Raw genomic sequence first — 14,500 nt, forward strand, 5'->3', positions numbered from 1 at the left:
AAGGCAGGTGACTCATGGAGACATAACACTCCCAAAAAGTATTTATGTGGCATTTTTAGGACACCTTCTTTACTTCAGGCTAGATGGGATCTCACAGAATGCAAGTATGCATGGTGGCTTTGGGAAGATGGGAAATGGATTCTCTGTCTTTCTGCCAACTTACACCATTGATGAACATCCTTCCCTAGTGGACAGTAATGGAGCTTTTCTTGGAGTGGCAGCGGGAGAGACAGAGGGAGAGGCAGAAGAGTCTCTTATGAAACAGTCCCTTCTAGATGAGGCAGAGGGATTCACCGAAAACTCAAGAGTACTGAGCTGGACAAGATAAAGGGAAGAATATTATCTACAAAGGCAAACTAGGAAAATCCTTGTGGGTTCATCTCACAGCGCTGTCTCCTTGAAGCCTTCCCTAAGTCACAAAACCTATTTCTCTCTCCGTCCAGGTTCTTTACCACCATTTATACCTTATGGTCACATGCCTTTGGGTAGCAATTTCTGGATCACTAAACCTAGCTCATTGAGAAGCATTCTCACATATCTATTTTGTAGTCAACTGTGTTTGGAACATGGTGCGTGTTCAATTTGTGCTTGTTATAGGGGGAAAAGGGTGGTTAACTGTTAAGGTCAGTTTAAATAAGATATACTGTGGTCAGAAAAGCCACCATGCATACTTGCATTCTGTAAGACCCCATCCAGCATTCAAAGATAAATCTCTTGCAACACATAAATTGAGGTAGAAGATATTTAAAGCAGAAGCAGACTCATGTGGTAGGCATAATGATGGTGGACAAGTTCAACTCTCACCTAGTAAGTTAGCTAGTAATGCTGCATCTGCAGAAAATGGTTGAGGCTAGTGATTATTTTCATATTTTACATTAGGAAATTCTTGATACATAAAAAGTCTGACACGAATGCATGAGAAGCAGAAGGCCCCGGTGCCCCACCAGCTCAGTCACTAGAAGAGAACTGAGATGGACGTTCCATCCTATGTGTTCTTGCATGTGGCCAAGTGACCACCCACACTCTAATGCACACATTTATCAATCAATGTTTCCATTCATTTCTAACCTTACCACATACTCACTCTCGCAAATATGACACAGCCTCTAGTTTTTAATCTTTAGATCAATTTTATACTGATTTGGGGCAACACGGTATTTTTTACTCAAACCCATGATGGTGAATTTACCGAACAATGAAGTCTACTTATGCTTGCTGCTGTATTGTGACACCATTGAATTAACATGCTTTTACTCTCTGTGCGGATAAAACCACTACAGTTCTAACCCACCCTTCCTCTGCTGGCGAGTAGTTGAGCTATAATCAGCTCACATCACTGAGGAGACAATTTTTTTTTTCTACCTGGGTTTCCTTATTCAGCCTCATAAATGCCTTGGCTATTCTGAGTGCATGGGTATTCTAACATAAATTCCTAGCATCAGCTTGGCAAGCATCAGGAACAGCTCCGGTGGAAATGTCATTAGAAGCCTATCGGGACGGTAGATCAACTGACAGGGTACTGCTTCCTTGAGGATGAGGAGTCTTCCTGTTTCCAAACATGACGTGTCTGTCTGAGCTGGGATATGTAACACAAGATACTACAAAAATAGATCCAGGAAGATATTAAAGTTTTAACTGTCCATTAATTAATTCTTACTTACATGATGGATTTCCCTGGGATATAAGTGGATTTTGAAATAGTGAATCAGGGCACAGGCTTCAAATGTGATGGCTCTGCCGGCTCTAATTGTCTGTGTTTGTTGACAACAATCCAGAAAGAGTACAGAGACCCACTTCACAAAATACTGATAAGCCAGATTTGGAAGTGGATGAACAGCTTTGCTGTTATTTCATGAGCTACAGCTATGTCACTTGGTCACAATGACCCAGAAAGAAGACTAAGTTGTCTACCTCCGCCTGGACAGGGAAATGAGCCACATCCTCTATTAATTTAGATCTTTTAACATCATTGTATAAAACTTTTCAAGTTTCTCAGTAAAGTTTCCTCATCTACTTCCTGTTCCTTTCATGCTCAGCCTCGCTCACTGTTACCATCTATATCAAAGCAGGACATTTTTTGCAACTGATGAGCCCATATTGACCCATTCTCATCCCCAAATGTCCCTCCTTTACATTAGGGCTCAACTGATGTATAATAGGCTTGGAAAATATACAATTCCATGTTTCTATAGTTGTATGTAATACAGAGTAATTTTACTGTCCGAAAACTAGCTCTGCTGATGCCTCTTCCGCATCCTGCATCTTAACAATTAATGTTTTCACTGTCTCCAGGAGTTTTTCCTTTAACAAAACGTTTTGCAGTTTAAATAATACAGCATGTAGCATTTCTAGAATGGCTTTATTTTGTTTACCAACAGCATTTAAAGTTTCCAGCATGCCCTTGCATGATTTGAGAACTCACTTATTTTTAGCGTTGGATAATTTTCCATTACTTGCCTTGACCACAGTTTATCCATAGTTCAGCTTTGTGATAAACCCATAAACCCACTGAATGACATCTTGGTTGCTCCCAAGATTCAGCAATTATGGTAAAGCTATAAACATTTATGTCCAGGTCTTTAAGTGATCATAGTTTCCAGCTCTTTACAGTAAGTACAAAGAATATAATTGCGCAAATGGTCAATGTATGCTTACTTTGCTAAGAAACTAACACACTGTCTTCCAAAACAGCCATGCCATTTGCATTATCCCAGTACTGAATGAGATTCCCAACACCCCAAATTCTTGAGCACTTGTTGTCCATGTTCCAGACATTAACCACTTTAACATACATGTGGTGGCGGAGTGCTGTTTTATTGTCTAACCCCCCAACAATCTATGATTTTGTGTTTCTCATATGTCTCCTTCCCATCTGAAATTTTCTATGGTAAGCCATCCATAGGTGTCATTAGCCTAACTTTAATCAAGTTGTTTATTATTTTGCTTTAAATATTTTATACATTTTTTACAATGGTCTCTTATCAAATATGTCTCTTAAAAATGTTTTTCTCTGGACTTTGGCTTGTCTTTAACAGATCAATTCCTTTTAATTTCAGTGAATCCTGGTTTATCAATTATTTCTCCCATATGTACCTTAAAAGTCATCACCATTCTCAAGGTCATCCATGTGTCCCCTACATTATTTTCTAGGAGTCTTATGAGTTAGTATTTAATATTTATGTCTGTGATTGATTTTGACCTAGTTTTGTGCAGGGTACAAGTTCTCTGTGTGGGTTACTTGGGGTGGGTTGTAGATGCAGTTACTCCAGTACCAGGTTCTAGCCTTTGTTTGTTTGTTAGTTGGTTGGTTGAATTTTAAGACTATCTTTGTCAGGCAGATCACCTTTGATCCTTTATCAATCATGAACTTATCTACATTTTATTTCTTCCTTGAAAGAATATGCCTTTCAGAGAATTTGCCCATTTCATCTAAGCTATTGACAGAGTTACTTTATCAGCATCTTAGTATTCACAAAGCACATAATATCTTCTCCTACATTTGTAATACTTATCATCTGTGAGCCCTTTCTTTTTTCTTACTATTTAAACTTGAGATTTATCATTTTTATTGATCATTTCAAAGCATCAGTGTTTAAATTGATTAATTTTCTCTATGGATTTTCTGTTTCCATTTGTAATGGTTTCTACACTGTTAGGTTTTTTTTTATTATCTTCTAGGCACTTGAATGTAATGTTTTGCCTCTGTTTCTGTTTGGTGTTCCCTCAGGCATGAATATATATGGTTGATTTTTGATCCTTCTCCTTTTATAATACGGGTATTCAATGCTTTATGTTTCTCTACAAACACTACTTTAGGGAAGATTACACAAATCATGATACATTGGGTTTACTTTTATTTTAGTCAAAATATTTAAAACTTTATCAACCCTTTGTGGTGGTTAGTGTTGTCAGCTTGACAGAATTTAGAATCACCTGGGATATGGGCCTCTGGGCAGACAAGGTAGGACAGTCCTTCAAATTCCCTGTTTCTCAGAAATGTCTGTCAGACATACTAGGCCTGTAGGCTAACGTTGGATGCGCCAATGTTACCAAAGAACCTACGGTGACTGTCCAGGTAGCCAGATGTCACTATTGTTAGGTAACATTTCACCCTTCTGGGGTTTTTGACAGAGTTAAAGATTAGATAGTCATAGTTAAAGTTTTCCTTAGTTATGATAAAAGGTAAATTAGGTATAAAACTTTAAAGTCACAAAGATATGACAAATAGAGTATTTTCTCTAAATTTGCCAAATATAAATGGACTGGATATTGCAACTGTAATTCTCAATAACTGTTTTGTTGTATATAATTTTTACTATGTTAAAGTTAAAACCTTCCTTTTTAATTAGACAAAAAGGGAGAAACATGGAGTATTCCTTTACACTGTGTGAATATATGTTGCTGTGATTCATTTAATAAAGAAGCTGACTAACCAATAGCTGACTAACCAATAGATAAGGTTAGGGGGAAGAGCCAGACAGAGACTATTGTGAGGAAGAAAGACAGAGTCAGAGGAATAGTGAGCAATAAAGAGAGAAGAAAGATGGGCACACCATACTGAGAAAAGGTATCAAGCCACATGGCAAGGCATAGATAAAAATATGGGTTAATTTAAATGCAAGAGTTAGCTAGTAACAAGCCTGAGCTATTGGTCGTGCATTTATAATTAATATTAAGCCTCTGTGTGGTTCCTTGGGAGGGGCTTATGGACAGAAATGTCCACCTACACAGTGAGTTTTCCTTAAACTTTAAATAGCACAATACATTTCAATAGTGGTTTGATGTAGTTGTCCATTAGAACCAGACAAGGGTTTCTTAGCACTACTGCCTTCATCAGCTTTCTGTGGCTTGGAAAGTGAAACAAGATTTAAGAAATTACAGGGTCAGGGGAGAGACGTGTGAGACTATTCATGATCCTTTGGTTCTTCCATCTGCACCCAGAGTGTTTCCTGGTGAAGACATCCTGGACCGAGGGAGAATCTGACTCAGAACAAATCAATGTAACAAACTAAACAAAATGAATGCCTATTTCACCCTTGACTGAAGAGGAAAAACAGAATGTGGTCTTCATTCTCTACCACAGACATAATGTCTGTAATTACCTGCAATGGCCACAATCTTATGACCCTCTAAAGTACACAGCCCAAAACCTAAACTTTTCTATTACTTAAGAATTTTCTCCCCAGAATTTCTGTTTCATTTCCCTAATGAAAACTTTTTCCTTACTTTCCTTCATTACATGTCTAACTTCCCATACATACACACATACAAGGCCAAGGTCATCTTTACAAGGACCTTGTGATTCCTGCCATACTGCAACCAGGTACCGCCACCATTCTCATCCCTTTTGACCATCCCAGGAACCCTCAGTCGAAGTAGTTCTACAGGGCTTCCTGCCAATAGCCCAAACCCTAAATTTTTCTCTGCTGAAGCTTGCTTAATGGCCCAGTATCTGCTAAAATTTTGCTCATGTGCTTTCTACACCTTTTGGGAACAATATTCCACAAGCCTATTAGATCAAGTTTATTAACTGTGTTGTACACATCTTCTAATGCTTTAGCAATCTATGGTCCAAATGTTCTATCAATTTCTGAGTGGTGTATTAAAATGTCTATAACTGGTCATGCTTCCTAATTCTGCCAGTCTGCTGCTTATTTTTTGAAGCATTTTATTAGGATTTTTTTTTAAAAAAAACAGGCTTTTTCTATGACCTGTGAACCCTCTCATCAAATGGTATGTCCTTGTCTTTAGGAATACTTCTCTGATAGTCACACGGTGAACCCTGCTTTTGAACTGACTAAATATTTCCCAGACATACCTTTTTTCATACTTAATTTCAGCTTCCTGCACCTCATATTTTAAGTCTTTCTGTTGCAAATATCATATAGCTGATTTTAATTTTACAATTTCATTTGACAATACTTTTTTTTTTTAATCTGGAGAGTTGAGTTCATTTACATATCTTGGATTTCTCTCTAAGTTCTTAGTTTATATTCTTTCCCCACCCCCTGGCTTTCCTACTTCTTCTTGCTGCCTTCTTTGAAGATGACATTTTATCCTCCTATTTTAATTTCAGTGACTCCTACTTTAAGTGTATATGAAGCTGCTGCTGAGTTAGTTAGCATTTTCTCAATTTAGTGTGATGCGTTACAGTGGTGACTGATTTACACCACAATTTTTAATGAGTTGACAGATTTACCACTGCCCTGTGATCACCATTCCTTGTTGCTCTGCACTCGGTGGGGGACAGGGGTTCATTTTTTCACCTCCCATAATCATATCCTTTCTATGTAGGAAACAGCTCTCATCTTTGTCTAAATATGCCATTGCACCCTTCCTGGAAGAAGGTTTCTCTGGGCTTATAATTAAAGTTTGTCAGTTTTTCTTGCTCATCATTTCTAGCATGATATTCTGCTGCATTCTGGCTTCTTTTGTTGCTGGTAAGCTATCGACTGAAAGTCCCCTCCTCCCCAACATATCTTCCCTTTATATCTTTGTACTTACATCTACCTGCTTTTCCTCTTTCAAGGTTTTCTTTGTTGAAATTCTTATTTCCCTGTTACAATACCCAACATCCAAGGATCCATTTGCTCTGCTCTGTGTGATCAAAAGAATACAGTAAAGTGCTGACTACTGGCATCAAAGAGTAGGTCTTACAAGGCAAGTAGCTTATCCAAAGCTACCTGGATAACACACTCTGAAGGAAGCCATGTGCCCTATGGTATAGACATTCAACCAGGCTTATGAAGAGGTTCATGTGGAGAATTAAGGCCTCCAACGACAACCAGAACCAACTTGTAAGCCATGATAGACTGGATCCTCTATCTACTGGATAGCTACCCTATCCAGTCTGCAACTCTTCAAGGGACCATTGCCTCAGGCAACTTCTAACTAGAGTTTCATGAGCGATATTGAATCATGTCATGGTTAATACTGATTGTGAACCTGATAAGACATAGAGTTACCTAGGAGCAGGCCTCTGGGCATGCCTATCAGGGATTATTTAGATTGGGTTAGCCTCTGAGCATGACTGTGAGGCATTGTCTTGATTAGGTTAACTGATATGGGAAAACCCATCCTAATTGCTGGACATTATCAAGGAGATAGGGAGCTGATCAAGAGCAATCACTGTTCTTGGCTTCCTAACTGTGGATGCAATGTGACCAGATGCCTCAAGCTCCCACTTCCAGGACTTCCCCACCATGTTAGATGATTCCCTCTAACTATGAGTCAAAATAAATTATCCCCCCACCCATTGCTTGTGTCTGGTGTTGGTCATAGCAAAAATGACAGCAGCTCATACCCTAACTGATCCACTTCCAAAGACCCAGCTCACAGAGCCTGTGAGGTCATCAATACTTACTATTTTAAATTCATTTTAGATTGACTTGCAAAAAATAGATCAAACAAGTACAATTTATCCTAGTGTAGATATGTTGGTGTTTCTTTACCTGATACTCAGTTTATGTGTGTGTGTGTATGTGTGATACTGTGTTATTTGTATATGTGATATATGTGTACAAGTGTGTGGGTGGGAAATTTTCAGCTATTATTTTTAAATTTTTTTAATTACATTTATTTATTTCTGTCTCTTGTTGTGTCTGTTTGTCTGCCTGTCTCTGTCTCTGTCTGTCTCTGTCTCTGTCTGTCTCTGTCTGTCTCTCTCTCTGTCTCGCTCTCTGTCTCTCTGTCTCTCTGTCTCTCTCTCTCTATATTTCATAATGTGTGTGCAACTAGGGACCTGTGTATCATGGTATGCATGTGAATGTCAGAGGGTACCTTGCAGGAGTCAGTTCTCTCCTTCCACCACATAAGTCCTGGGGATCAAACTGAGTCTGTCACCAGGCTTGGCACCAGCAGCCTTTTATCCAGTTTGTTTGTTTGTTTGCTTGTTTGTTTATACTTCTTTTAACCCACTCTCTATATTATTTCTGTATTGAACACTAATCAAACATTTTTTCTTACTGCATTCTCCAAATTTCTTCATTTTAATTTTTTTAGTTTTAATGATTAATGTCTCTGTTATACTCTCTGTAATTAGTCAATTTCTTTAAGTCTCTGATTTCTCTTTTTGTGGAAATTTTCTATTTAGCATTCCAAATACATTATTCTAACAGGCAAATAATTTACATGGAATAAAACACACAGCTCTTTGGTGTGCAATTCACTGGATTTGATGAAGATTAAACTCTTGCAACTGCAGCCACCACCACCACCACCACCACAGGAAACAGGCGTGACCACTATACAGGGAAATCTCTGTGGGTTTCGTTCCCCACAAACTTTGAGACAAACATTACTGTGATTTTTGCCATCTATCCTAGATCTTTGATCAGTGTGATCATGGAGAAGGTGCTCTTGTGTGTGGCTTCCTTCATTTAATGTGGTTGTTGCCTGCAGCAACTCATCCATCTGTTTGTATGACCAGGAAGCATTTAATGCTGGTGTATGACCAAATACAAGTATGTGCAGTTGAAGATGGATATTTGGGCTAATTCTACCTTGGGAATTATTAGGAACAAAGGTGTTTTGAACAATCATACATAATACTTACAACAACATGATTTCAACTATCCTAAGTAAATGCCAAGATTTATTGTTACCTTAGACCAGGTTTGTGTTTTGCCCTGTAACAAACTGGCCAGTCATACTTCAGAATGGATTACCATTTTCTTCTCACAACAGAAATGTGTGGGTATGTCTTCATCAGCACTTGTAATTTTTATTTTTCAATATATTAATTGTAGTGGCTACGAAATGGCATTTCTTTGTGGCTTTATATTGAATTTTCTTGATGACTGGATAGAGCTGAATGATCCTTCCCATGTCTGCTTTAATGAAATGTGTGTTCAAGGTTTTTGACTCTTCAAAAAAATAGTTGCTCTTTTTTATTATTAATGAGTTGTGGTAGTTCTTTAGATATTCTAGATACAAGCTCATTGTTATGCAAATAAAGCATAAATATTTCTCCCAGCTGATGTCATGCCTATGTGATTTCTTGGCAGTATATTCCAATAATCAGTATTTTCTGACTTTTATGGAGTCTAATGAATCCTTTCCATTTTAATATTAATGCTGTTCACTTTCTAGAAACTCTGTGGCCATTCCCAGCTATAACAGCACAATACTTCTTTCTTGCTGCATACAGTACAGAGTAGGAACCAGCTGTTCTCTTCTTTTCACATGTGGATGTTCCTCAGTTGTTCCATCAGTACCTTATTCTCTCACTAAGGTGCATGTCTATCCGTGAGCTTTTGTCTACGCGGTCATGCCTGTCTTCATACCGATAGCACATCACTATGACCACTGCAGCTTTGTAAGAAGACTTGACACCAAAAAGTGTAATGTTTGGTTTGTTGTTCTTCTTTGAAAATGTAGATACTAATTCTTCTTAACATTCTAAATTTGCATGTAGAGTTTAGAAAAACATTCTCCATGTCTAAAACCTGTCTACTCAGATTATGATTGTATTGACATTGAATCTATAAATCAACTCGGAAAATATAGGCATCTTTAGACAATTCTGCTTTATATACTATTACTTTCTACAAATCATGAACATAGTGTACAGTACCATTTAATTATTTGTATTAATGGTCTATGATTTCCAATGAAGAGCTATTATACATCTTTATACAATTTACTTTTTTATTCACAATGATGATCTATTTTAATATAATATTTTACAATTTTGATGTTATGTTATTTTATCATTTATGAGATTTTATCATTACTATGTAAAAAAGAAAATTTTTACTTGTTTATTGATTTTGTGCCAACAATGCCTAACTCACCCATTCTAAGTACTTCTTTAATGAATTCTCTAGACTTCTCTAAATAATATTAAATAAAATAAAATAAATAATAATAATAAAATAATAAATAAAAATTCATGCTGTATTCAAATAAAAAGAGGTGACTCATTTGATTTTCTGATTTGGGGCCCTTTGTTGCCCTTTCTTGGTTTATTTCACTTACTGAAACCTACTACAATGTTAATATTTTAAAATCAAATAATCTCTTCTTGGTCTCCATCTAATGGAAGAATGTCCAATACCGCTCATTGGGTAGGATGTTAACTAAAGGTTTAATCCTAATTACTTATATACTGAGGCATGTTCTCAATAAACACCTATGCAGCAGTTTTTAAATGTGGGGTATCACCTAACTGGATGCCCTTTATCAAGGCTTAGATATTTATTTATTTGTATTGCTCTCTAGTGCCTTCATGTTTTATATATAAATTAGCTGTATCAGGATGGTCCAATGCAAGTGACTCCACCATTAATTAAAGACTTCCATTATATATTTAATTAATTATTGTAGTCGTATTTTCTCAGCAGACACCTTATTTGTTAGATCTTTCTCCAAACTTCTGAGATCTCTTTTTGAAAGTCCCAAGGCACTTAAGCATCTACTCCTACTCTTTATTCTTTTGGCAACTAATGCCCATGGTAGTTACTATGTGTTTTTTTCTCATACATTTATTATTAATATATTTTTAACATGAGCTTGTCTTTCCTGGAACTTCACCTCCGGAAGTTCTTTGTGTCCTGAGTCGACAGCATATTATTTTTAAAAGAATATGCAGTGATGCTTAGGAACATGGGCATAGTTCCAGTGTGGATTCATTTTCATTTACATCTTTGCTTGTATTTTTCCATTAAGAGCAGCTTGTGGCCAAGAATTCTTAGAGGAGACTTTTTCCATCCCTCTACCATGAGCTAATGATGAGAAAAGCATATCTGTTTGTATGTACTGTCTTTAGAAGTCTGGTATTTGTTTATCCTGTGTGGTTCCTGCCACTGAACAGAGTGCTCAGCTCACTTTCCCACAATGCCCAGATCTAAAGTTAGGTCTGTCATTCCTCAATGGCATGACTACTAAATCAAACTTCTAGGTCATTCAGACTTGCTAGTACATATAAGTCAGCAGCTTTAATGTTGGTGCTGAAGACTTAACCTGCGGCTTTGCCCATGTGAGACAATTGTACATCTTGATCCTTTCAGGGTTTGGTAGATCACCCACACTGATCTACCTTCTTCCCAGGCCCACAGAAACTCCTGTGTTGTCTAATGAATGCATTCATACATCACTAACACTCTTTTTCGTGTCTCATCTGGTATTTTCGAACATTTGTAGCAACAGTAATTCAGGATATCTAGTTTTAAATGTAATTGGTAATTGAAAATTCAATGCTAACTTTTAAAATAACTAAAATCACTAACTGTTTATTTTGTTGGCTGATAAATAAATGAGAAGGCCAGATAATGACGGCAAATAGAGGAGTCATTGTCATCTATTCCTATAAATATTAAATACATGATCTGAAGTTTTGGAAAAGAACAACTATGAAAAGTAGGAGATAAATTTAATAAACAGTTTCAGCACTCATGCCAGTTTTCCTTTCTTCTAGAATATTCCAGAGAGTTTCCCTAAGGAGCTGTGGGAGGCATAGTCAATACAGAAATTGTGAGTAAGAGAAGTGATTGAAGCCCTGTGTTTGTACCTCACCCGTTCTGAAAGCTGTCTTTCATGGATAAAATAAAGCTTGAATGGATCAAAATGTTTCTTGGAAGCGAGCCAGGTTTCACATGAAAGGACTCTTACTTTACTTCATAGGAAAAGATCTCTTAGAAATTAAACATAACAAATTTAATCACTTGGGCTAAATTTCACAATTATAGCAATTAAACTTATCTTATACACTATTGAATAGATTCGCTGTGAAAGTTTTAGCATAGCATCTGCATATGATAACTGGTCAGTAAATAATGGTACTTTCTTACATCAAAACCCAGAGGTAGCAATGTCTTTGTTTGAGGAGCTATGAGAATGGACCTCAGGAAGCCTGAGGTCCAAAGTGCCCTGATTTTCCCTCAGTTTGGCCATCAAGTTCTAGTAGTTTCTCACTGAAAGAAGTTTATATGGTATCCTTTTATGATCTTGTGTAATAAGCAATGGATTCCTATTGGGAATTGATGGAACTCCAGACATAGACAGCAAGGAAAGCGGATCCCCGTTAAGCCTGTACTCTCATAGATTCTGAATGCTCACGACCTAATAGAACAAACAAAAAGATTTCAAAACAGCTACCAAGGGTCACATGTTTCCTCCTCTCTCTATGTAGGATGTACATACCTAAAGACAGAAATCACACTAACTTCTTTTTTCTTCATAAGGCAATTCCTGTATACAGCCCCAAACAAAACACAGTTAAAAGATTAAACAATACTAACAAATTCTAAAGGCATTTTATGATGTGAATCTTCAGTAAGAGTTAAAGTTTTACAGAGAGAGAGAGAGAGAGAGAGAGAGAGAGAGAGAGAGAGAGAGAGAGAGAGGAAGAGAGGAAGAGAGAGAGAGGAAGAGAGAGAGTTGAAATACTGAGTCAAAAAAGAATGTATAGATAATTACTGGAGAAATGACTCAGAGTTTAAGGGCACTGGCTGATACTGCAGAAGACCTAGGTCAATTCCTAACACCTACATGGCAGCTCACAACTGTAACTGCAGTTCCAGGGTATTTGATACCCCCTTCTGGCTCTGCAGGCACAAGGTGTGAATGCAATGCACACATACACACGCACACACACACACACACACACACACACACACACACACACACACACACAGGCAATCCATTCATACACATAAAAATAAACATTTAAATCGACTATCCATATCACATTGCACATAGTATTAAGCATAGAGTAAAAATAGCAGTTGTACCAAAACTAAAAAAAGATTGTAACTCTAGCATGACTTTGTTGTAGAAACATCCCATAGGATACTATGAATAAGAAAACCTGCCTTACCAACTTAAGGTAGCCGTCGGCATCCAGAATTAAGTTTTCTGGCTTCAGGTCTCTGTAGATAATGCCTAGTCGATGCAGGTAATCAAAGGCCTCTGTCACACAGGCAACACAGAATTTGGAGGTGGGTTCATCGAAGCTGCCTCTGCAATGACATTGTTTTCTTCTTAATACTCCGAATATGTCTCTGGTGCTGTCCTGGGCATCTAGATTACATTATAAAATTTACATGGTGTGTCTCTGTGTGTGAGCATGCACATGTACAGATGTGTGTGTTACTGTGGGTGTCTATGTGTCATGGTGCACATGTGGAAATCAGGTGTCAATGTTGACTTACCCCTTATTTGATAAAAGGTCTTGTTTTTGTTGATTGCTACTACATACATCATGCTAGCTAGCCACCAAGCTTCCAGGAATTACCCACCATCTCACAGGGGGAACACTGGGATTACAGAACCATATCACCAAGCTCAGCTTTACATGGTTATGGGGATTCAAACTCGGGTCCTGATTCACATGTAGTAGCAGTTTACCTCCTGAGCCACTGCCCCAGCCTCTGGCAATGTTTTTTTTTTTAATATCATGAACATTAAAATATATTTTACATGCCAATGGCTATGCACAGATCATAAAGAAATTTATGGGAATGATTTATAAAGACTACAACAATTTCACTAAATAAAAAACAACTTACATTTGTGCATTTCTTTCTGGTAATCGCATATGAATATACAAAACAGAAAGGAAGACTTTTAGACCCCTGTGGCACGTTCTGCAGATTTGCAACTATTTCAGTGAAAAGCATGACCAAGACTTACATAATTTATCATTTGACTAAATATGGTTCAACTAGCCACTTACGTTCTTGGCTACATAACATCAACCAGTAACCCCGAGATAAAGCTGGCCATAATACTTCCCTGTTGGGCTCCCACTGATCTTTTATTAGAGTTACTTCATATAAGGATGCTATCTAATTTTATACATTGATTTTTTTAATGTGGTAGCAATTCCTCACATTTTATTATCAAAGGTATGACTTTGGGGAGAAAACTCAGTTTGATACCTGAGAAGTCAGTTTTCTTCACTCTCTGTATCCTCAGGTAAGTTATCCAAGTTTCCAAAGCCTGGAGAGCCATGCCTCAAAGGTGGGTTTGCTACTACTTACCAGGATTGTCTTTGGGGTAAGCACATATATGTAGTGACAATGTCTTCCTATAATTGTGCCCTAGAACCATCCTCATAGCCCAGCCCAGATGTGAGCTGATAAGAGCTATTGTGTACAGATCTCTTTTCATTACCTGTCCCTTAATATACTCCACAGCTCCCCACCTAAGCAGGCCTCCAGAAGCATGTACACATACTTATTGTCCTTGAAAGTACGATATAATCTGTGGAGACAGAGGAACACATGATTAGAAATGTAGTTCCCAACCTCTTTAAGCTGGTTAAGTTACTTCAGCAACATTTGGAAAAATGACTCTAGTTTCTACACAGATACCCAACAACTGCACAGGGCTGCTACCAAACCCTCTTTGATCATTCCTATTGCCTTGACTCTCTGACCTTGTCCTCTACTTAGCACAGACTGAACATCTTCATCTCCATTTCACTGTCCAAGTGTTATCATTCTTGAAAGGCTGAGCACCAAGGCCACCTCCATCATAAAGTGGCTCATTATCTCAC

The 14,500-nt window shown here is 37.6% G+C and overlaps 1 protein-coding gene across 3 annotated transcripts in view; it reads right to left on the reverse strand.

Moving 5' to 3' along the window:
• The window catches only part of Prkg2 (protein kinase cGMP-dependent 2), a 103,103-nt gene that overhangs the window by 22,051 nt on the left and 66,552 nt on the right, over nucleotides 1-14,500 (reverse strand). For all 3 annotated transcript variants that reach the window (XM_052735438.1, XM_052735437.1, XM_052735439.1), the window contains 2 exons: nucleotides 14,116-14,205; nucleotides 12,818-12,959 (listed from right to left, as the gene is read on the reverse strand). In XM_052735438.1, coding sequence (XP_052591398.1) covers nucleotides 12,818-12,959; nucleotides 14,116-14,205 — 232 coding nt within the window. The remainder of the gene's footprint in view (nucleotides 1-12,817; nucleotides 12,960-14,115; nucleotides 14,206-14,500) is intronic.

This window comes from Peromyscus californicus, unplaced genomic scaffold, assembly GCF_007827085.1.
Source record: "Peromyscus californicus insignis strain IS unplaced genomic scaffold, ASM782708v3 Scaffold_13__1_contigs__length_99412109, whole genome shotgun sequence".
NCBI lineage: Eukaryota > Metazoa > Chordata > Mammalia > Rodentia > Cricetidae > Peromyscus > Peromyscus californicus.